General features: G+C 47.3%; 4 protein-coding genes across 4 annotated transcripts; all 4 read right to left on the bottom strand.

The window, feature by feature from the left end:
• Positions 1–2,040: 2,040 nt before the first annotated feature.
• flbD (putative MYB family conidiophore development protein FlbD) lies at positions 2,041–3,000 on the bottom strand (the record flags this gene model as incomplete). The annotated part of the gene is made up of 1 exon (XM_016742032.1): positions 2,041–3,000. The coding sequence occupies one exon, from the start codon at positions 2,998–3,000 to the stop codon at positions 2,041–2,043; it is 960 nt and encodes a 319-aa protein (XP_016603262.1).
• A 7,391-nt stretch (positions 3,001–10,391) lies between these two features.
• PEX2_047560 (uncharacterized protein) lies at positions 10,392–15,431 on the bottom strand (the record flags this gene model as incomplete). The annotated part of the gene is made up of 3 exons (XM_016742031.1): positions 10,392–11,018; positions 11,075–13,688; positions 13,738–15,431. 3 exons carry the CDS (start codon positions 15,429–15,431, stop codon positions 10,392–10,394), a joined length of 4,935 nt encoding a protein of 1,644 aa, XP_016603261.1.
• Positions 15,432–18,812: 3,381 nt separating this feature from the next.
• PEX2_047550 (60S ribosomal protein uL11) lies at positions 18,813–19,504 on the bottom strand (the record flags this gene model as incomplete). Its single annotated transcript, XM_016742030.1, has 4 exons — positions 18,813–18,826; positions 18,880–19,325; positions 19,409–19,442; positions 19,501–19,504. 4 exons carry the CDS (start codon positions 19,502–19,504, stop codon positions 18,813–18,815), a joined length of 498 nt encoding a protein of 165 aa, XP_016603260.1.
• Positions 19,505–19,936: 432 nt separating this feature from the next.
• On the bottom strand, positions 19,937–22,579 carry sec23 (GTPase-activating protein SEC23; the record flags this gene model as incomplete). The annotated part of the gene is made up of 7 exons (XM_016742029.1): positions 19,937–19,961; positions 20,015–20,208; positions 20,267–21,364; positions 21,415–21,888; positions 21,945–22,239; positions 22,298–22,428; positions 22,487–22,579. 7 exons carry the CDS (start codon positions 22,577–22,579, stop codon positions 19,937–19,939), a joined length of 2,310 nt encoding a protein of 769 aa, XP_016603259.1.
• Positions 22,580–23,027: the final 448 nt, after the last annotated feature.

Genomic DNA, 23,027 nt, shown 5'->3' with positions numbered 1-23,027 from the left:
CCCCAAACCCCCAAACTTAACCCCCAAACAAGAAAAAAAAATACCCAAATCTCAACGGCCAAAGCCCAAGCTACACTAAAAAGCCTCACGGGGGAAACGGAAAGCACAACCCGACAAAAGAGAGAGAGAGAGAGAGAGATGAAAAAAAAAAAATGAAAAAAACGACATGCATGCATGCACGAACACCTCCACGATCCATGCAACACCAACCAAATCCCCACCATCGAGCCCCGCCGTTCATCCCGTCAGAAGGTGACCAATCCGTCCTTATGCATCGCGACCACACCATTGATTGGTCACGGACTCATCCCAACGCTCATCCCGTCCTGGGCGATCCGAGCGAAAAACCAACATAACCCGCATTAACTCGCTACGACGGTAGCCAGTAGCCAGTAGCATAGTGATTTTCAATAAAGAGCCCAAATCGGGGCGGGTAGGCGGGAAAATCAAGGCCTGATGGTATAGAATCGACCCTGGACTGGTCGTGTGGCGTAAAAACAATCCTAGATTCCATACTACCACTGGATATGGTTCACTTCTTTCCCCCCCTGCCCCGCTTATCCTTCTCTCTCTCTCGCTCTCGCTCCTCTTTAGTTAGTATAGTATTTAGTATTTAGTATGTTGTATTAGACTGTCTTGGAAACTGCCCGCACATATTCTCCTTCCATTCTTTGGCTATGAATGGACATGGGACCCTGTGTTAATCATATTCTAGATCGGGATGGGGGGGTTGCGGTGCCAGACCGTTTGATTTTCCATTTTCTCCTGCAGATGCGGACGAACCTCTCGAATAGACTTCTAAATTTTTTTTTCTCGTTGTTTTTGATTTTCTGCTTCCTGTGGGAGGTGTGTGTGTGTGTGTCATGTCTCTGATGTCTAGGGTCAGGATCTAGGTCTGGTCTGGTTCTTGCCTGTCACTGTGCAGGGTGTTCATGGGTTATGCATTATGTACAATGCACTAGATTACGTCTTCTGGTCATGATCCTGGGTCTGGATGCAGGCAATGGCAATACATGAGCATAAGTTAGCATAACTTGCACCATTACCAACATCAGCGTGAGTATTGTCTTGCTTTCCCTTGAACAACTAAATACTATGTCCTTATGTAGTCATCTGTAACAGTACCACCTGGGTACTACAGCATATACAATGTTCCAATCTACATCTACCTCCATCTCTGTATCTCCAACCAGCAAACCTTGCCTTGTCAGACAACCGGGTGGGTCCTTACTTCCGTGCTTAGGCCGCCCTGACCAGAATCAGACCTCATGCTCTCGCATCCCTTGCGTCCGTCCTCGTGAGTACAGCGTGTGTCCGGTGGCGCATTCCTCATGGGGACCCGTGCAAAGGGGAGAACACAACGGTTGGAGGCTGCATATCGACATTCCCTGTCAATGCCTGCAATATTCGATAAGAGGCTGGCTGGAACGGGGGACGTGTGGGAGTACAAAAGTCTTTTTTTGCGTCTTGCATTGGTGTATGTATGACTTGTGTTGTATGTATATAACGTAGGAGGCTAAGAATGCATATTTTGGTAAGAAGTAAAGTGCTTGTATGTAATAAAGATTCTCGTTGAAATTATTATTATTGTTATTATTATTATTCAAATTAGATCATTGTTATAAACAGGGTATTATGCCATCCAAGCAGAAATGGAGAGACCAATCGCTCCAAACTGCGTGCCGAATCAAAACAAAGAGTGAGAAAAAAATAAAAAATAAAAGAATAATCATTCAACGTAGAACCGAGCCTCAAAAGCCCAAAAGAACAGAGTTTCAAAATCCGAACCATGGTAATACACATTAGGAATATACAAAAGAAAATCGTAACAACTCCCTATCAGAGAACATAGACAAAGAAAATCGAGCTTTTCGCAAAATGTACAAAAAGGGTTCCATCAATGGACCCAAGCGCGAAGGGGAATCAGGAGTATAAAACAAGGGAGAAAACAGAGTTGAGAAATGAGACTCGTAAAAATCATGATGGATGCGTAGGTTTTTTTGAATGATTTTTGGATGTTTTTTTTCATTTCTTTTTTTTTCAGTTGAGCAAGTTATTCACTCCCATGCGAGTGTCACGAGCAGGTTCAGATTTGGAGATCCAAGACTTAGGCAAGTCCGTAGGTTGGTGCCATGAAGCCAGAGTGGGCTGGTGGCCCATCCAGCGCTGTGCGGAGGCAATCTCTGACAGAGACTCTAGCGAGCGAGCCGGGTAACTAGGCGAGTCCTCAAGAACGTGGACACTGGGCCTCCGGATCTCGTACTGCGAACGCAGGTCGACAGGCAAGGGCAGAAGTTGCGGAGAGGGGAAAGTGCGGGGTGAAGAAGAGCAGACGGAATTGTGGTCTGAGACCATAGAAGGCGGCTCGCAGGAAGTACCGTGTGAAGCCTCTGAGAAAGCGGGCGAGGTGAGCGGAGTTTCGATTGGTCGGTTGATGGAGGGGAGGGTGTAGATGGGGGAGAGCTGGCGGGCGGAAGAGGCCAGTGATTCTCTGCGGGAGTGGGAGTATTGTTCAGAAATGGCGGACTCAATGGACTCCGTCCATGAGGGGCGAGAAGAAGAAGCAGAAGAGCTGGAGAAGCGGGAGCGAGTTGGGCTCATCGCTGAGGCGCGGGTGTACGGAGCCTCAATGCGACCTGAGTAAGTGCGGGAAGTGGTGGGGGTGGACAGGCCGCGCTTTTTGCGGTTCATGCTACCATTCCACCAGTTCTTGACTGCGTTGTCGCTGCGGTTTCCGAGGCGGCGGGCGATCTCAGCCCAGCGCTTTCCCATTTCGTTGACCATGCGCTCGATCATCAGGCCTTCGTCGGCGGAGATGGGCTCTCTGTTTAGCGAGGGCTTGAGATTTTGGTGGAAACGCTCCCGACATTGCTTGGGTGAGCGGTAGTGCATGTGTTGAGAGATGCGAACCCAGTTGTTTGGGCCTTGTTCGCGGACCAGTTGGGTGAGGAGTTGATCTTCCTCTGGGACCCAAGGACCACGACGGTGTGAAGCAGGCATTATGAGAGTAGATAGTAGAGTAGATAGTGGTGAGAGGATGTAGATGATGTAGAGGATATAGAGTGTGGATGGAGAGAGAGATGGTTGAAGTATAAAAAGAGTACAATGAGAAGTAGCGGAAGAGGTTAATATAGTATCGGACAGTGTCAAGTCTTAAGTACCAGGGGGACGGGTCCAAAAGAAAAAAACACAGGTCCCGCTATGGAAGATCACGATCCAAGATCTCGGAGCTGACAGTTCGGAATAATACAGGTTAATGGGTAATATAATTAAATAGAATTTAAAATAAAATAAAATAAAAATAAAAATAAAAATACTTAATACAGACTATTGTAATCTATAGATCGTGGGGAGTGGAAAAATGCTCCGTTGGGATCTTCAGTACCACCCGGGAATTCGGGCTGAGGAAAGACGCGTAAAAACAGAAAAAAGATCGGAGTGATCGACCCTGAGCCCCGTTGCTGGAATTCCAAATCATCCATGGCGCTAACTTGTTCTTTTGGAATTTTGTTTTATTTTTTAGGATTCTTTTATTTTGTTTTATTGTATCTATGCTCTTTGTTTGATTCCCATAGCCATGGTAATAAAGAAAAAAGCAACGTTTAGTTCTAGATCTACGGAGTTAGGTGTAATCCGTTTCAAAACACCTTCCTTTCATAACCTAAAAATTAATTATAGCTATTATTCATATACAATAACACTATAGCTACGGTGAAATAATATAAGTCAAACAACTACTCCGTACGGAGTAACAGAAAGGGGTCAACCCAAAAACAGCCAGGGGCAGATCTAGTTTTGGAAGTGACAAGCGGTTAGACGTCCCAGATTCCACTCAGCCAGCCATGCACAACACTTTTCCTCGATTTATACGCGATCCATGTTCCATCAGTCAAGTCCAATATCTCATTGGCTCGACCAGGGTTCCTTCTTGATGATCCACGGTGGACCGGTGGACCGGTGGACCGAGTTTGAATTGACAAATTCCTCTGTTCGGCTGCCGTCCGTGAAGAGAGAACCTTGGAAATTCATTTATCCCTTTTTTGGATTCAATAGTATGGGGAAATCGGTGCCTCCGTGCGATGACAGCTTCAGCCTCCCCGAACAACCCCGAGCTATCCCTGAAGACCTAGATCGGAGTTAATTTTAATCAATTTTGGATACTTTAGATGCTTTTCTATATTCCATATCTTGATGTTGATACTATTGGATTGTATATTTTTTATACCTTGCAGCCTGTCTTCCATATGGCTTAAACCCCATCACGAACGTGACGGGTTTGCATTCCTGATTTTTGACATCAGGATCGAGGCTCGCTTAATCAGGTCTAAATGTTAACTAATTTATATTATAAAATCCATTTATGGGAAAATAACCATCATAATTAAAAAAGAAAAAAAAAAGAGAGACGCATGGGCCACCTGCCAGCTGTCACTGACAGTTGACCGGGGATCCTCCATAACGCCTAGGGGGAGACGTGAAATAACACCAAAATGGGGTTTGTTAACACTAATGCCAAGGACGAAATTACACTATACAACTGCAAAGGCACAACGGGATGTGACGTTATCCATTCCAATCTGGATACTCTGGATATCTTTAATCATTCCCGCTATACCGAAACGGCACAAGAATAGGTCAATCTATTTTCCCGTCCCTTTCCACAGTCCACTGACTATTTCCAGTCTAAGCACTGGTGTACCAGAGAAAGACAGGATGGATGCATCAGAAGAGATCGAGGATCGAGGCAGAGATCGACGAGTGCGAAGTTTCCAGACTACCTGGTTAGGTATGTCGCAGCTGAGATCTCCACCGGTGGAAACCGTTGAAACACAAGCCACACCTTTTTTTTGCTTTTTATTACCAGATGGTATACTCTGAACCCTGGGTGAGAACAACCACTATTAGGATAGCATAATACACAAATACCATACAATATGTACCAAATTAGTATACATATTGTAATTTAAATTCTCCAGGGGTAGACCTTACATGCATCCATATGGATGCACCGGGATGTTGATTGGTCCCGAGGTATTTGTCATTGTTAGTGGGACTGCCAGTTCGGTTAAGGATAGGCAGATATGGGCGTCTCGTCCTAAGCTTTAATCTATTTGATCATTTTAATCTATTCCATACACCAGATTGGAAGAAAAGAAAAATATTTTATACATCCTGTCAAGATAGATTAAACCATTAATTAATACTAGGAGCATTCCAACAGGGCTATCTATAGATTCTGAAATAAAAGTATGTGGAGAAAGGAACATTGATTGATCCCCCCCCCTTTTTAGTCTGTACTTCCAAGGTTGTATATTCTGGGGTGTGAAACATGGTTCTGGAGAACGTAAAAAGAGGGAAACATGACCTTCTTGTGTAGCCATGTGGACAAGTCCTCGTGTGGACAACCAGATCGGATTTCCGTACTCCTGGGAAAAACCGTTTCTTGAAAGGATGAACCCGTCGTCCTGGAATGCAACATAGACTAGGGTGTACCCGAGATTGGACCTGTCAGTATTTGATTTTTTATTGATTTTTCAGTGATTTTGATTTGTTGTTTACCGTTGACTCAAGGTAGACTATTGTTCCCCCCTGTCCGTTCGCCAATCAGAGACACGGCAAGTATTTGAGATAAATCCCAGTCGGCGTGCAGGGATCACCGCTGATCACGTAGCCCCGTGCACTCGAGCTTAGATCGAATGTTTGAGCACTGGTATTGAAGGGGGGAAGCTGTGTATCAAGTATAAGAGAAGATAGTACGTATGGCTGATATAGTAAGAACAATATGATACTAGAATATCTCCTTCGCACCATAGTAAAAAAGACCTTAAAACCTGATATTGAAGCTCAACGGGGTACCCGTCACTAAGAAGTCTAAATGTGGAGCGAACGGTCTCGCAGCTGCTTCCTGACTGTCGGGCCTTCCGCATGGCTTTGCAGCCCAGAGAGGGTCCAAGCACGTCGTTCCTGTGGCCCCCTTTTCGCCGTTTAGGTCACGTGGGGACAATATATTGTATCCCAATCCGGGTGTTATTAGCGATTTTTCTCGCTTTCGTTTAAGGTGTTAAATTTCATGGGGAACCTATCGTCCACAGTCATTGTTGTACAAAGTACGGAGTAGATACCTCATCGTTCTAGATTCTCATCCATTATTGTAGCTATTGGTAGCGTCCAGGGATTAAGACTACTAGTCGTTTCCATTCCGTTTTAGGTAATGGGTTAGACCTTTGTGATATGTTCATCCACACGAGGTGGATCATCAGAGCTCTGTATAGGTACAAATCCACGCGTTCTGGGGAATGGAGGTGTAAGGAAGGTATCCGGAGTTACGGAGTACTCCGTACAGTACAGGCAATTAGCACAACATCTGTAATCGGCAAGTGATGCAACTTGCATAGACAACGGGAAAATATGTATATGAATTTGAATTTAGGTTATGAAAATTAAAATAATTGAATTTGACTTTGACTTTGAGTTAAATTTAAATCTGAGTTAAAAGAAATAATTTGAATTTGAATTTGGATTTGGATTTGCTCCAAGCCCATGACACCGCGGCATAGTCTGTGATTGGTGGCCCACCCTCTCGGGCTTTAGATATCGGGGACCACTCGCATGGTGCCCGATCTGTGGGAAACCGTTTGGGCCTACTGCTGTCACACTCCACGTACTTTGTACAATCCTTTGCTTACTAAAATTTGAAAACGGCAGATCCTACTCCTCTTGTATACTACAGTAACACAAATTTGAATGTATTATCTACATTGCACAACATATACTAATACGAGTCAAAAAGTCTGTTTATATCCACTGTTGAACCTACTGTATGTTGTAAAACGATATACGAAAAAGAAGTACTACTACTCCGTACAGATATCACAAATCAAATCTGTTGACAACCTTGGAAAAGCTTGCGATTACGTCGGATGGAGAACGGGAAACGGAAATAGAGAACGGGCCATATGAAAACCCCGCTTCATGAACTGTAAAGATCCTGAGGCGAGCCAGTTCCTAAGTTTGAAGCTCCCTAGCATGTGTAAATCTTCAACATGAAGGAGAAGTACTCCGTACTCCGTACTATGTGTAATATCTCCAAGCAAAGCATAATAATAATATATAACCTACAATATTACTCCATACTACGTCCAAAGCCTGCAAAATCCAAACAACCCTATCTATCCGATCCAAACTCAATCGTTCCCGCAAAGGTACAAAGACAAAGGACCAGTCATTCGGGATTGCATACTCCGTATTATTGTCTATAATTTGGGTCAATGGATAAACCCCCGAGAAACCCTTAAATCCCTACCGTCACCTTAAGACATACTAGCAGTTTTTTTTTTTTTTCATCCCGAAAGGACGAAGAGGGGCCGTCAGCGTCAGGGTGGAACCTGAACGGAGCAGTTCCTGCCCGCCCACGGCAAATACCATACAACATAGGAAAAAAAAGAAATTTCCCATCTCTCCACTAGACCCTCCATTCGAATATTTTTGGAGCGCATCGAGGCAAGCGAAATGGGGCGCAATCTATATCGATTCCTGAGCCAATGGTTCTGATCCGCCCCCTTTTTCTCCCTGTAGTCCCGTTTCAGGGGAAAGCTGAGACTAGGGCTTGTGGGATTGTGGGCTTGCAGAGAAGGCTGAAAAGGGTAGGAGGCGCGTGACGCAACGGCCACCCCGTTGTTTGGGGCTTGACATGGCTTATACTTAGCGTTGGTCTTGGGGTTAAGAGATCTCGGTGTTGGCTTTCGGTCTCGGTCTCGCTGATCGTCATTCTTGATGACGCAATTTTTTTCTACAATATACGGAGTATCCGACGCAATTGGATGGGATGTCTTAGACATGTACCTAGCTTAATAGAGTTATGTGTATTCCGTACATCCCGTAGTTTGCTCGTATAACCAGCAACTACAACAAACTATGCGCATCAAATATTCAACATTTTATTATTGTGAATCTATATACAACACACAGAGTAAAATTTGTTGTCTAAGCGAACAAAATCAAACTAAATCTCCAATTCAAGTACATCATAAAACCAACCCACGAAACTCATACCCAATTAGACCAATTTCCAAAATCTCCGGTGTACTATTAACTCCGCGTGTCCTCCGTACTTTGTAAATCCTCGATATATCACCCCGTCCCTCGTACTTTGTACTCATATAGTCCTTATATTTTATTAGTACCTTAATATCTTAATATCTAAATATCTAACACCCCTAAAACCAAAACAAACCCACTATCTACGTTCAATTCTAAGTCCCCAATTATATACGGCTAATCGACCGGTCCAACGCCCCAAATATCCGTGGCTTACACCCCCACCCGCGCCACACCACTCACAACGCACCATAACCGAATCAGCTATGTCGGTATCCTCCGCACACACGGACCTGGGCACGCTAGAGCTAAATCTGGGTGGTCTGGCTAACTAGGGCTCATAGATATGATACATACTGCACATGGGGCTAGTGGATTCTCGACTTGGTTTGATCTCGTGGGAGTTGGGAAGCGAACGGGCTTACTTAGCTGAGACGGGAATTGATTATTGATCTTTGACAACGGAGGCGTGGTGATTGATGTAAGGGATTGAGGGGGGGGGGTAGGATTGTTGTTTGGATTTTGATGTAGGGATGTGAGGGCGAGGGGATCCTTGGTGAGATAGGTGGGATTTTTAGTTTTTTTTTAAAAGACGAATTCAATGTGTTTATTTCTTTACCTTTATGGTTTACTTTGTGATTGTATGTATCAAACGAGCGGATTTAAGTTCGTCGTTTATCGTCGTGAAGACTGTTGATATGTAGTTATGCATGGTACATGGTACATCGTGCATTTTCATCTTCAGCCATTATATATTTATCACGAGTAACTTCCTAGATACATACATATAAACAAACCCATCCACTTACCAATTCATTTCATTCCTATATATATATAAGTTGTACATATCAAGAACAATCCTTCCCTCAATCCCAAATCCTCGGCACTCGTGGAAACAACCATGTGGGAATCCTACATGGCAACCTGCATCCAAAAGACGGATAAGCGCATGTCTTACATTCCTCCTCAGTCCGAGGGGGTCCGCGAACATGTGATAGAATGCCAGAATGCCATGCCGCATCTACCAGGATATGTACATGACGTGTAGGGATGGATGTGATATCAATATGGACCGTGGCTTAACGCCGCCCCTTCTACGCAGTACTTACTCCGTAATCGTCAGTGAGGGGGATGCATGTATGTATGTACTGTGCAATGCGTAATGTAATGTGCAACAAAGCCGAAGGCATGGCGTGTGCTTGTGCTTGTGCTTGTGCTTGTGCTTATCTGCAGATGCAGATATCCTGGTTCAGCCTCCGTCACGCGCTGGTGGATTGGGTTTTGGTTTTGGGGCTGATTGGGCCTGGGCCTGGACCTGGATCTGGATCTGGACGTGGGTTCAATGGGATGTGGCGATTCTGGGATCCAGGTGTGGTTGATACGCCATCTTCTCTGTGTGAGACGTGAGATGGACGAAAGGATGGCGTCCTCAGGATATACAACATAGAGCTGACATTGATCTGTAGAGAGATGAGATAACAAGGCGTGATTCTGTGATTGGGCCTGTGCTCAGACCGTCCAGATCCAATGCCAACACCAAGGTACTGATTGGTCTTGACTATCTCAGTGCGTCAATGAATGTCTTGGATTGCGACTGAGGGCTGGAACGGGCGTTGACTCTATTGGTTGCTTGAGGCAAGGTACTGGTAATAAACAGGGATACTCAGGGCTGAGAGCTGATGGCTTGCATGTGGCTTGGTTCTGCATTCTGCAATTGGGGGCTAGATGTCCAGACGGGCAGCGGGTGTTAAGTTGGATCCTAGGTGAGTGGATGTGATCGTACTGCTTCTAGGTACATAAAGTATAGTGGATAGAGCTTACCATAGTAATGTGCCCTGTACGATGTAATTCAATATCGAAATGCGTGCGTTGTACATCATTAGCAGAGAAGAAACGGAAACGGTAGCCCTGGAGGTCGATTGCACTGGACAAAAAATTGTGGTAGACCTATTCTGCTGTTCAGTTTATCCAAAAGACCGAGACCGAGATCACAAAGACTACATAGTAGGTCAAGCATATCCAGAAAGCCAGAATATAAAAGTGAAGGCACATAAAACGCCTGCCCAAAAACCATCCGACAGGCCCTCGTCTTTCATGAATGTTCCCAGTATACGTATACATCACAGAAAACCACATGCAAAAGTAAATTCATTACATAAATGATCCAGCCCAAACCCAGGGCGGATAGTAGAAAGGTAGATGAGACCCAGATGCAAGAAAGTAGGAAAGGAAACGACAGAAAAAAGGACAAAGAAAAAGGAAAAATCGCTCAAGGGGTATATTCGCAGTGCACATCATAACCAGATATCAGTTTCTTCGCCGTTAACCCACTGCGCCCAGACGGCCTCATAAGCATTCTCCAGATCGTGCACCCAACGCGCCGTATCAAAGAGCTTATTCTTGTAGCGGTCCCGGAATAGTATCTGTCGTATATCCACCAGTCGACCGCGGGCGTAGCCCTCGTGACCAGAGTACTGTAAATCTAGGCATAGACGGATAGCCTTGTTTTCGTAGTCTTCATCCGACGACGCGATGAGATCTTCACGGGCGCGCTGGCCAACTTCAGAGTTGGGAAGTGCGCTACTGAGAATACTGCTCGCCATGCGGGAGCACATTTTATACTTATAGCGTGGGAGAGTGAGGAGCGGGGTGCCGCTCCAGAGGACGTCTGTAGCCGTGGTGTGGGCGTTGCATTCTGGCGTGTCAAGAAACAAGTCTAAGATCTTCGCTCGCGCGATGTGTGTGTTCTTCGGGGCTACATCTGTGAAGATGATCCGCGATGCTGTCTCTTCACCGGCCCAGGCTTTAGCGATGTCTCGCAGATTTTGTTCGCCTGTGTCTGGGAAGCGGAGGAGCCAGAGAACAGCGTTGGGGATTCGCGCTAGTATGCGCAGCCATGTTCGGAACGTCGTGGGTTCAACCTAGGATGGGGTCAGTTATTTGATTTAAGATCAGCGGACGTGGCAAATAGACTGACCTTGTACAACTGGTTGAAATTACCCAAGATGATGGTATCGTCACTCAACTTGGGGAATATTTCTTTGCGCATTCTCCAGCGCCGGGCTTGTTCTTCTTCCCATGATACGTGCTTTTCGCCAGCATCTGGGGCACTCTGTCGGTGATCACAGCAGAAAAAGGTATCGCGAGTAAAAACAATCTTCTCTCCGTAAACCCAGTCCTCGAGTTCCTCGCCATTGTCCTCTTCCAGGAGACGATCCTCGATCCGGGTTTTGCGCCGGCCGGGGCTCAATGTCTCCGGCGGAATAGAAAGTTGATCAGCAAGGATGTAGTCGCACCACTCAGCACCGAGGGTGCCTGCAAAGCCCATGAATGACATGTGAATAGGCGCCGGGCGTGCAGCAAAGACCTCGTTACGAGCTCCTCGTGTGTAGCCGTTTAAGTTAACCAGGATGTGAATCCCATCCGCAACGATCTGCTGGACTAGTCGATCGACTGGCCATCCACTCGCATCATAAAATACAGGAGCCTCTTTCTCAATCTGCTGGCGGTGTACCGATTTGTCACTTGGGGTTGTAGCGTAGCAATATGACTTGACGCGGGAGGGGTCATGCAACCCAAACACAGACTGCATCAGATGTGCAAGAGGATGGTTGTTGAAATCGGACGATACATAACCAACTCGAAGGTAAGGACTAGGCGGGGAGGGTGGAGGGAAGACAGTAGATGGCAGCCACGGGAGTCTCAGGGTCGAGGTTGAAATCCTCAGTCCATTGCGCTGGGAGATCTGACGGATTTGCTTCGCCGACAGGGGGCAAGTGAAGGTATGGAAAGGCAGAACAGTAGGTGCATTCGGGGCAGAAAGACCTCCAGGGAGTTGAGGTCGACGATACTTAGAAAGAGGATAATCTTTGCCGAAGACATAGCGATCCTGATACCACTGCCACGTGAGAGATCGAATAGCTCGCTCGATGAGTCGCACGAGTCGAGACCCTTCCCATTTCTGTCCGGCCCAGGACTGGAAAAGCTTTGTCAGAGACATGCGATGACTGGACGCAAAGCGAGTAGACTCCAAAGCGGGAGCCAGTTGCAGGCACAATTGCTCTGCAGTGCTCGCAGTCAACATGCCACGGCCCCAATATTCGCCTTCCTTGAGTTGTCGGTCGACAATGTCCACTACCCGCTTGATCCATCCAGAGCCACCCGTGTCGGTGTTGAGTGAATCCCGAAGCATCCCCTTCTCATCAACATGCCATCGATCGCGGAAGCCACGCGCGTTGACGACACCACCACGACCTACCCAGTTGCAGACAGAATTCAAGGCATTTGCTAATCCGCAAACTGCCTCGGCAAACTCGGGGTTCACCTTGACGGCGCGCTTATAATATACAATAGCATCATTGACCTTACCACTATCCTTGACAGCATTGGCCAGGTTTGCCAAGGCGATATCAAAGTTGCCATCGCACTGAACTGCTTGCTCGTACATCTTGATGGCGGCATGAAGCTGGCCTATGTCCTTGAGCAGGCTTCCAAGGTTTGTATACAGATGGGCATGTCGCGAGTCGAGATGCAAGCCATAGTTATAGTATGCCAAGGCTAGGGATATTCCACTCCCAGGGACGACTCCAGGGATCTCGAGGTGATGCTGAGTCTCGCCATTCGGACGCACCAAACCTCTCGCTGGCGGATTGTTTTGAATGCCAGCCAGCAAAATGCCAACATTATTTGCTGTGGATGGGCTAGGTTGGAGGGAGAGAGAAAGATAATAGAGAGCCAAAATATCCCGGACACCAGGGGAAGACCTGGTTGGCCCTGAGGAACCCACGCTGGACATGCCATCCTGGTAAATTTTCGCCAATGAAAGGAGAGAATTGCTAGTGGTGGAAGTGGCTGCATTGCGAGCAATACCTTCGGCGACGTATTGGAGCCCCGGTGGCATTCCGCCAGCTGGGAAAACAAGTTTGGCGGTTTTCAATGCTGTATCGGGATAGAGCAGGATGCTCTCCTGGGACTCATGCTCTGATTTAAGGTACCCATTACTGGGATTTCCAGAAAAGGCAGCAAAAATCTGTTTGATGATGCTTCGGATGCCATGTCGCCTTCGACCAGCAGCGATGAGAACCGCATCCTCAAACGCAGCTGCAGCACCCGCATTATCACCAAGAGCATAGAGCATATTACCTTTGGCATGAACTAAAGCTAGCATTCTCCCATTCTCCGCACCTGAAATTGCATATCCGCTGCTCGCAAAACCAAGGGGTTTAGCATCCGGTGAGCCAGGTGTTATTCCCTGTGTTCGTCCCATGTCGTCATCATACTCGAAAGACGCTTTGTCGTACATGCACACATCAGACACGTTGCTCTCTGCGTCGCTCTCGGGTTCACTGGCGTGTTCGTCTGTCTTAAAGCAATCGCCGTCTTTAGGATGACGAAGGGAAGTCTGGACAAAATCAATGATGTTGACAGCTTCCCTGCCTCTGTGGCTATTGCATAATAAACCAATCAGGTGTTCGACGGCTTCAAAGAAGCTCGGGCGTAGTTGCACGGCGCGCAGCCAGTTTTGCGAAGCTTCCTCTCGGCGATCAAGTGCTAGCATGGTAGCAGCAAGGTTGGAGATAGCTTCCACGTGTCTGGTACTTGTCAACATCGATTATTAGACAGAAACAACAATTCACTTACGTCGAGTCACGGGCTATGATCCTGGAGTACCATCGCACGGCTTTGTGATAATCGCCCAAGCCATAGGCTAAACAACCCCCGAGAAGCATGCCGTCGATCCATTCCCAACGGCTTTCCGCACACAAATCAGACAGCATTGACAAAGCAGATGCAGCATTAGACATAGGCGAGCCCTCATTGAATAGAGAGCCACGAGCCCTGGTGAAATTCGGCACTCCCTGGGAAGAGCCCATGTCACGCAATCCGAGCATATGGGTATCCGATCCTCTGCTATGCGCGAATTGATTTAAGGATGGGCGGCGAGTTTGGACACGAGAAAGAGGTGTAGGATCGTTCGACCTATGACTGCCGGCGGTATTAAGTTTCTGGCGTTGCAAGTCATATTGACTACCCGGGTAACTGTTATGACGTGTGAGGTCGGGTGGAGGAGCTTGTGAAAAGTCGAGACCCGGTTGCCGTGGGGGTTTGGGGTAGATATTCGGCTTCAAGAATCGAGGATAGCCGTCAAGGGCAGCGTTACTAATGCTGTTGCGGCGGGCCTGGTGGATGGTTGCGAGGAGGTCGACATAGACACCATGGGCTTCAGACAGGACCTTCTCCTTGAAGTCCGTGTTCACCACTACTGCAGGACCTGGGGGTTGGAATCCATGCAATGGTGGGCGGCCCGACCAATTCGTGGGCTCGTTGTTCAGTGTCTGTGGTGTTGGAAGGCCTGATAGAGGACGGTTGGCTCGGGCATGGAAAGGTAATTGATCCGAGTGACGTGGTGGGAAAAGAGGTTTCATCAAAGAGTCCTGGGTAGGCAAACCAGACATGGAGTGTCCCCATGCGAGCCCCGAATCTGCGTGGCTACCCAGCGGAATCTGCGCTTGGTTAAAGGTTGGCTGGTTGAGGTCGTAAAAATTCTGGCTCATTTGCTTTGTAAATGGCGTCGGGGATTCAAAACGCGCATCACGAAACGCCGCGGGTCGATATGGGATGTATACTCCATCAGGCCAATATGGGCCGAATGGCCCAGTACCTGCCGAAGCAGTTGGTCCGAGACACGATTGCAGGGTTGCTGGTAGGACTGTGGGGACATATTGTCCATTTTGTAAGATATATCGATGAGATGGCTGCAGTGGCAAAGTTTGGTTCAACATGGAATCAACGCCCGGAGGATAATTGACCGGGCGAACCCAGCTCGTCCCATTCACATCTTGAACGACTTCCCCTTGAATCGTATTGCCTGCGGGGTCATTTTTGAAGACAGGTGGGAAATTCATTTGTTTGGTGGCTGACTGGTCCAACATGAGCTGCCAATTTTCGGACTGCACCCCTTGAGGGGAAACGAACTGGCCTGGTTCCATCGGCGAAACCAAGATGTGCTTGGGTGCTGGTGGCTGAATGGTATCGCCAAGGGTCCCATCGTACCCCGCAGCCAAAGTTCCGTTGGGAGTTTTCCTCCTCAAGGTGTGTTCGGCCACATTTGTGGTGGAGCTATAGGCGGAGCCATCGCGAGAATCGAGACGTTGAACGGGATGGGGTAGTTGGATGCGCGATCGTGGTATTGTATTAAAGGGAGGTTTGGAGGGGTCGTTGCGTACGGGGAGTGAGTCGTTTGCATCGTACATGTGCTGGTTGAGGGTGTCGGTATGATAGTGTGTTCGGTGGTGCGGTTGAACCGGGGGAAACGGCGCGACGGTCGGATACATGTTTGCTTTCTTTTCTCTCCTTTTGATCCAAGGACGGGGATCGGAATACCTTGAGGCCGACCAGCGACAAGGGTATCACCGAAGACTCAACACGTCAAGTCAACATTCAACAATCATCCTTGTACCTTTTCCGACACCTCATTATGTGAAGCCAGTGAAGCCAGTTTGAAGCAGTTCAGCCGGTTGCAGCTTTTAGTTTGCGCAAACCAAGGATTTCAGAATATCGTCATCGACTGTGAAGTGTAGAAGTGTGGATAGGGAAGTATGTGTGATAAGAGGGAAGAGTAAATAATTAAATAAAAAAAAAGAAATTATTCAAGAGAAGGAGAGATCAGAGACGCAAGGGAGACAGAATGTCCAGCTCACGATGCTGGTGTCCGAGACGGCCAATAAAAGGGAATCTTGGCAAGTGCGAGGGGTAGATCAATAATAGACCAGTAGAGATATCAGATATAAGGAAATGAGTCAACGGAGTAAAGGAGAGTAGGAGAGTAGAGGTGGAGGGATGGAGAGGTAGAGAAAGAGTAGAGAAAGTAGAGAGAAGAGAGAGAAGCCAACAAGAAAGTGAAAGTTAGAAAGTCCGAGAGAACAAGGTTGAAGGTGAGAAAGCGAAGGGAGTGGACACGGTGGATTCAGGTGGGGGAAGAAGAGAAAATAGAGAAAATAGAGAAAATAGAGAAAATAGAGAAATAGAGAAATAGAGAAAATCAAGAAAATGAAGAAAAATTATATAAAATTAGATAAAATTAGATCTTTTGTATAATCTACTTAGTATATTTTATATGCTATATGTGATATTATATCTGGTTCTCTCTTACATACCTATATAATCTACAATCTATTCTCCTCTTTTCCTCTCCCCAAAATATAAATATCAAACCTCAAAATATCCACTTGATCCAACGGCTCTCCATAAATCCAATTCTAGTGGATCATTGGTTCCATCACGGCGACTAGTGATGGATCGGTGACGCCCCCGCCGGTGATCGAGTCGAGCCCGTTCTCAGTTTCTGTGGGCTATGAGACTTGGCTGAACTTAACGAAATTGAACTTTTGTCTTCAATTTGTTTTCATTTTATGACTTGGTCTTGAATCTCTCTCTTGAACTGGACTGAACTACCTGGATAGCCGCTTATGTCTTTCAATCTGTCTAGAATTTTGGTCTCTTTTCATCCCTTTTCATTCCCTTTTTTTCCCCTTTTCCCAACTTCTTCTGACAGGCGTAACCCCCTGTTTGTTGGCTTTCCCTCCGATCATTTCCTATCCAGGATTATTCTGGGGTTGCTCGCAAGCATTTTCACCACGATCCCTGCCGTCATTTCATACTTAGTCTCTTAGCCTAGACTATTTGGGTTTTTGAATTTTAAAACCGTTGATTCGTATACAGGATCACATATAATAGATTAACATACTCCGTACATTACCTACTATAACTATACCCAGAGGCTCTACACATACATCTTAAAAAACCACAGTCGCACTGGAGAATATTCGAAACCTTCCACACCCTCATTCAGACCGATTATTTCCCATAAAGTTAACATGTCATAGGCAGAGATCGGCAAACTGCCCCCACTGTGTGTCGCATCCTTTCTTAGTCTGCACAACGTTCCTGTACAGCGGCATGCGGGTCGGGTGATACAGGCGTTGACTGGTTCAATACTTTAGGAAGAAAGGACAACTATACTGCTATGTTTCTATAATTTCAAGAGGGTAAAAAAAATAAATAAATAAGAGAATAAGAAAATAAAAGGAATGATTTCAAGTCAGATATCCACTTGATATCCCCCGACTCCATTCGACCCAAATATATATTCTCTCCAAACCAAACACAACTCGCACATCAATATCAGCCCCCACCGTGGATGAGCATGCACATCGCCTTATCAGGGCTGATGAGGATCCTCGGTGGAGTCCTGTGCGCTAAGAGGGATTCCTATTAATTTGGTTACATTCCTCATTTTATTATATTTTATATACAACATGTGTTATGTATATTATATATTATATTATAGTGATTAATCTTAGCATCGGTGAGCCATTCTTCCCTTCTACGTTGTATATATTTTCTTAATTTTTAAATTTTTACTATTCTTAAATCCACCAAGATTCACCACACTGTTTCGTCCACGTTTGACCTATAATAAACATTCAAATACGATGTACTCCATACTACTCCATAATATTTTTATATTAATTTTCATTGGTGCGTTACGCTCGGATACTTGTTGGCTCGAGGGCCAGCTCTGGTGTAGTGGCCGTTGGGCTGTTTCAGACTCAGAATAGAATTCAAATGATGCATCTTGTAGACAGGACTGACTATTTGTAGTGATTGGTGTGACGTCTGCTTCCGTACCTATGCTACATACATAAACACTGATATAGCTTGGTATCCATGTATATTGTGAGTTGTGAGTTCATTGTACAGCGCAGACAATATCGTTGTTGTGTGATGGGGAGTCATCTCATTCGGGATATATATCACACACCCAGAAGCACTGAACTTTTTTTATTATTTTTTCTTTAACTTCTCAGCCTATCGGTTCTGGAAACTAATACAGCGCCAACTTGGTTATATCATATCATATCAGAAGTATGGAGTACGGAGTACTTGAGTGTCAATAACATCGCGTCGCATATGTACATGTATGTTGGCAGCCCGCATGCAGGGGAGCCTGGTTCTGTGGGCGACGAGGGTGTGGTACTTTGGTACACCGCCACCAAAGGGTCCGAGTGTCTGATAGTTAAAAGAGAGCAAGAGAATTAATAATTCATACGAGATATGGTGTAGAAATGACGATATATAATTTGATTGAAGCTAGCTAGCCTACAGCCTACGAGAGCAGAACAAAATAAATCTCATCTGCAAGAGATGTAGACCCGAAATATGGATCACTGCACCCACGAAGACAAGTCTCCAAGGATACCGCGATGAGTAATGGGACTGATTTCCTCTTCCCCACTTAAAATAAGCCTATACCACGTTTTGATATGATCAATCCCCGTAGGGAAAGAACAGTAAGGGCCAGAGTGTTGTGGGGGTTCCATCCAAAGGATGGACTGTCGGCTGCGCCGGGCATAGCCTTCCATTACTCTCATCGCCATAGGGGCAGGCGGGAGGATCACGAAAGGAATTGGGAGAGAAAGGAGAAAGGAATACAACCGGAAAGGAACGAGAAAAAGAACAAGCAGCGAGCTGGTCAATTTGTTCCAATTGGACACTCGCGAATTAGGAAAAGGTATCATAGGTCATGACTCATGAATATTTTGTTGGTTAGAGAAACCATTCGTATTCTGCAACTAGCCATCTCATCATTAAGAGAAGCACGCTTTAGAAATCAGATAGGCCACCTCTTTTTTGATCATTCAAGAGAGAATAATTTATTCCTCGGGAACTGGATAGACTGTTAGTAATTGATTCAATCATCGAACACTTGGTGGAACTCACTGTCAATCTCGCCAGACTTAACGTCATCGGAGACATCCTTGGGGCTGCGGCCATCGACCTGGCAGCCGACGGAGAAAGCAGTACCGAGAATCTCAAGGACACCACCGCGGAGCTCCTTGGCCATCGAGCGAGTGCGCATGATGCGGGCAATCTCGATGATCTCATCCATGGGGATGGACTTGGAGTGCTTGATGTTCTTCTCCTTCTTGCGGTCACGGGGAGGCTCCTTAAGGGCCTTGATGACGAGGGAAGAAGCGGAGGGAACAACGGAGACGGCGGCCTGACGGTTCTGGATGGTCAGGCGGACGGTGACGCGGAGACCCTTCCAGTCGCCAGTGTTCTTGGCGATATCTTCACCAATCTTCTTGGGAGACAGACCGAGGGGACCGATCTTGGGGGCCAGGGCGGACTGAGCACCGACCTCACCACCAGTCACACGGAGGTGGCTAAATAACAAGAATGATTAGTTTCATGTTGGCTGGATATAGCTGGGTCGATCCAGATGAGCCGTGGGGAAGAATTCACTTACATGATCTTAACCTCATTGGGATCGAACTTGGGAGCTGATTACGAGGGAATGTTAGTCGCCATATTGCAATAGGCCAAGTAGATGATACTTACGCATGGCGAGTGCGAAAGGTAGTCAATCGTCCTTGGTTGTCGAAGAGGATGGTTACAGAAGAGAAGAAGGAAAGGAGCAAAAAAATCAAACTTGAAGGAGACTCGCTGCTAGCGCGGCCCACACTTGCTCATCTAAGCGAATGACCGAATTGGGAGTTAGGGTACGCACATTGTATCACGTGAGATAAGAGAGCCCTTATCGAACTGCTTGCCTCTGTGGGTATTTTGTTTTGTCCCAACACCTTAAGGGTCTCCAGGGCTACTTTAGTTATAAATATTACAAGAATATTTTGAAGAAATCCCCCTGTAATGGTATCAATCCATTCAATCTACTACTATATCGCGTCAAAGGAGTTAAAATCACCGCTAAAGATACACAGGACCCGAGGGTCGATGACAGACCGCCCTTGCTCTCATGGCCATTGTCTCATAACACCTAGCTGGTTCCAGATACAGCAAGTCTAGAGTAAAGTTAGCATGGAAGATTCCAAATCAAAATTGTAGGAAAACTCACTTCATCAGGTGGTCCATGAATGTCTGGAGCGACACGTCGTCAGTGAAGATGGTCTGCGATGAAACACCGCCGCCGTAGCCACCTGTGGTGTGGGTGGTCGACGGGTTCAGCTTGGACAGCAAGAAACGGGCCTGAGAGCCACCGGCATCACAGACAATGAACCGGGGGAGAGGGAAACGGTCGGCGATAAGATCCTGTAAGACACAAGTCAGTTGATATGGTAAATATACGACAAGGAAGGTTGCAACGAACCCTAGCATCCTCCTTGGGGAGCTCAAGAAGCGCCTTGAGGTTCTCGTAGCCCTCTTGTTCATGGTATCCGGCTTTCCTCCACTCGGCAATAGTCTCACCGTTAAAGATGAGGATGTGGAAGAAGGTGTCAAGGAGGAGAATGTGGGCGGGCTGAATAGAAGCAGAGTCCAGCAGCACTGGCTGAGCACCCTCTTGCTCCAGCGAGTATGAATCCAGAGTGGGCTGGATCATGACAAGAGAGTCACCAGTATCCTCGTGGTTCAAGACATGGCGGTAGAAAGCAGTCTCATCGGGCGAGTTGTTGAAAACCTGCAGGAACTGACTTCGGCGGAGATGGAACATGAACTGAGGGTACAAGGTGAAGTTCTTTTCCAGTCGGAATGATGTAGGGTCATCCTTCCGGTAGTCAGCGAATCGGGAGCAGAGTCTGATCAGCATGCGATCAACCCAGCGCAGGACGTCTGGACCGTCATCAACCTCCGCCTTGAACACTGCAATACGGGCCATGAGGACAGCAGCAGCCTCTTGGTCGAAGGACTGTGCCAGGGTTGGGTCACCCGCAGGTCCGCTCAAGGGGCGGGCAGTGGTGGTCACCCGCAGGTGGTAATGGCCAGAGGAATGCTGGTAGTATGTCAAAAACTGGATCACACCCCGTTGAGGACCAGGCTGAACAGCAGCTGGGCCGCCCTGGTTGGCAATCTCAAAGTAAATACCGTAGCTGGAGGATGGGTCCATTCCACACATCTTCCATGCACAGGTGTTACCAATACCGCATTCTGTCTCGCCAACAGAACTTGACTTCTTGTTCAGCGAGATGGCGTGACCAATCAGACCAGTAACCTTAAGTTCCTTGGTTGTAAGGACCTCGAGTGAGGCATTGAAGCCCATCAAGAGGTTGTCGTTGGCGTCCTTGTCGAACACGCGCACGAACGATTGCTTGAACTGTGAGGATGTGAAGCTATCTGTGAGAAGCATGTGACCTCCAGTGAAGTTGGAGAGGTTCTTCATTTCCAGCAAACCGACTTGATCAAGACACCCGGCGAAAATATCGACGATGTGGCCGTTGTTGGCAGCGCGCTTCGCGAGGGCGTCATAGAACTAGGATTGGATTAGCAAAATTTCAATACTCTCATGTGTGGAGAACAAACCTTGACAGCCTTCTTGTAGTACTTGATGTTGTCCCGGTCGATATCGTGGTGCGAACGGATAGGCTCCTTCAATTCAGGTGAAACAACGTGGCCAGGACCCTCAGTGGCTGCACCACTGGTGAAGGCCATAATGCGGCCTCCGGCGTTCTGGAAGGAAGTCTCAAGCAAACCAACGGCAACGCTCAGGGCAACACCGGTGCAGCGCAGGGGACGCTTGTCATTGGCCACTGGCCAGGGATCGCGCTGCAATTGTTCGAGGACATTGGTGATTTGGAACTCAGCCTGCTGAACAGGCATGAGGAAGCGGGCAGCTGGGCCGAGGGGAGGACGGGCAGGCTGTTGCTGGGGAACACCGGGGCGCACGCCGCCGGCCAGGCCCAGCATCTCTTGAACCTGCTTGGCGTTGTATTCCTTGTTGCCTCTGAACACATATGACTTTGCGCATTCGGTGTAGCCGAGCTCGTGAACTTGGGCCTATATATCAAGATCAATAACACGTCGGCTGCTTTGTGGACACCATTGTTCCTTACCATTGTACCGAAGGTAATTAGACCAACCAGCGCATTGGGCGGCAGAAGAGACAAGCTCATAATGAGGGAATCCTTCACAGCCTGCAGACTGTCATCCTCCTGGCAAGTGTCCACGACAAAGACGAAGATCGGGGGAGCGGGGGCGGGTCGTGCCAATTGGTACTCAATCGTCGTGCTCTGGGGGTGGAGCTCTGGGGGTATCGTATTCTCCGTGATATCCTTGTAATGCGGAGGAAGAGGGTTGCGGGACAGACAGAAGGGGCAGATCCAGCATCGTGCGCGGACATCGACAGTGCTGTCCAAGTGTCAGTCCAACTACTCGCTGAGGTATACCAGAGTAACACGCCACGTACGCATATGGGTTGAGCACAGCTCGGCAGGGCTGCTTGCAAGTAACGGGCTCATATTGCAGCAAAGGGGCCTCTGGCTTTTCCTTCAATGGGGTGTAGACGGCGGCGATGGGAACGACTAAGCGGGACGCTTCCTATATCGAGTATCAGCGGATGATGCGGTGAAGGTCAGAGAGCATCACTATCACGAACCATGCGAGTGCTCGGGAAAGTGTTCCAACTGAGTCTGATGCCATCGCGGTCCTCCACATCGCTCCATTGATCCTTCAGCGCTTCGTAATCCATCTTGTCGGTAGATGTTCCGGGACTCGGTCCTATGTTGACAAAGGGAGGGGGTATATGCGGATATCGAGAAGTCGCGAGGAAAGGGAACCTGGAATTTTAGGGTCTACTCCAATAAATTAAAGCAAGTGAGTCACCCGGAGCATAATCCAGTCCCAAAAGAAATCAGAGTCCCCGTTAATAGCTAGGGATTGAATGAACGAGATAGAGGAGTATGTTGTGTGGAGGTCCGGTCCGTGAGTAAGGCCAGGTTGCAGCACAGTTGGTCTCTACCGCGTCCCGGACCAAAACATCATTAAAACTCGGCTCGTCCGCTGTTTCTTCCGCTCTTTTCTTTTTCTTCTTCAATTTCACGCCAGCCTACAATGTGTGTAAACATATTATTATCGACAACTTCCGTCATTCCATGGCAAAGTTGTCTACTCGTTGAGCGGAGAATGACTTGACCCGT

Source organism: Penicillium expansum, assembly GCF_000769745.1.
Source record: "Penicillium expansum strain MD-8 chromosome Unknown contig147, whole genome shotgun sequence".
Classification (NCBI taxonomy): domain Eukaryota; kingdom Fungi; phylum Ascomycota; class Eurotiomycetes; order Eurotiales; family Aspergillaceae; genus Penicillium; species Penicillium expansum.
Note: the sequence above shows the minus strand (reverse complement) of the source record. Positions and strands in the feature narration are given on the sequence as shown.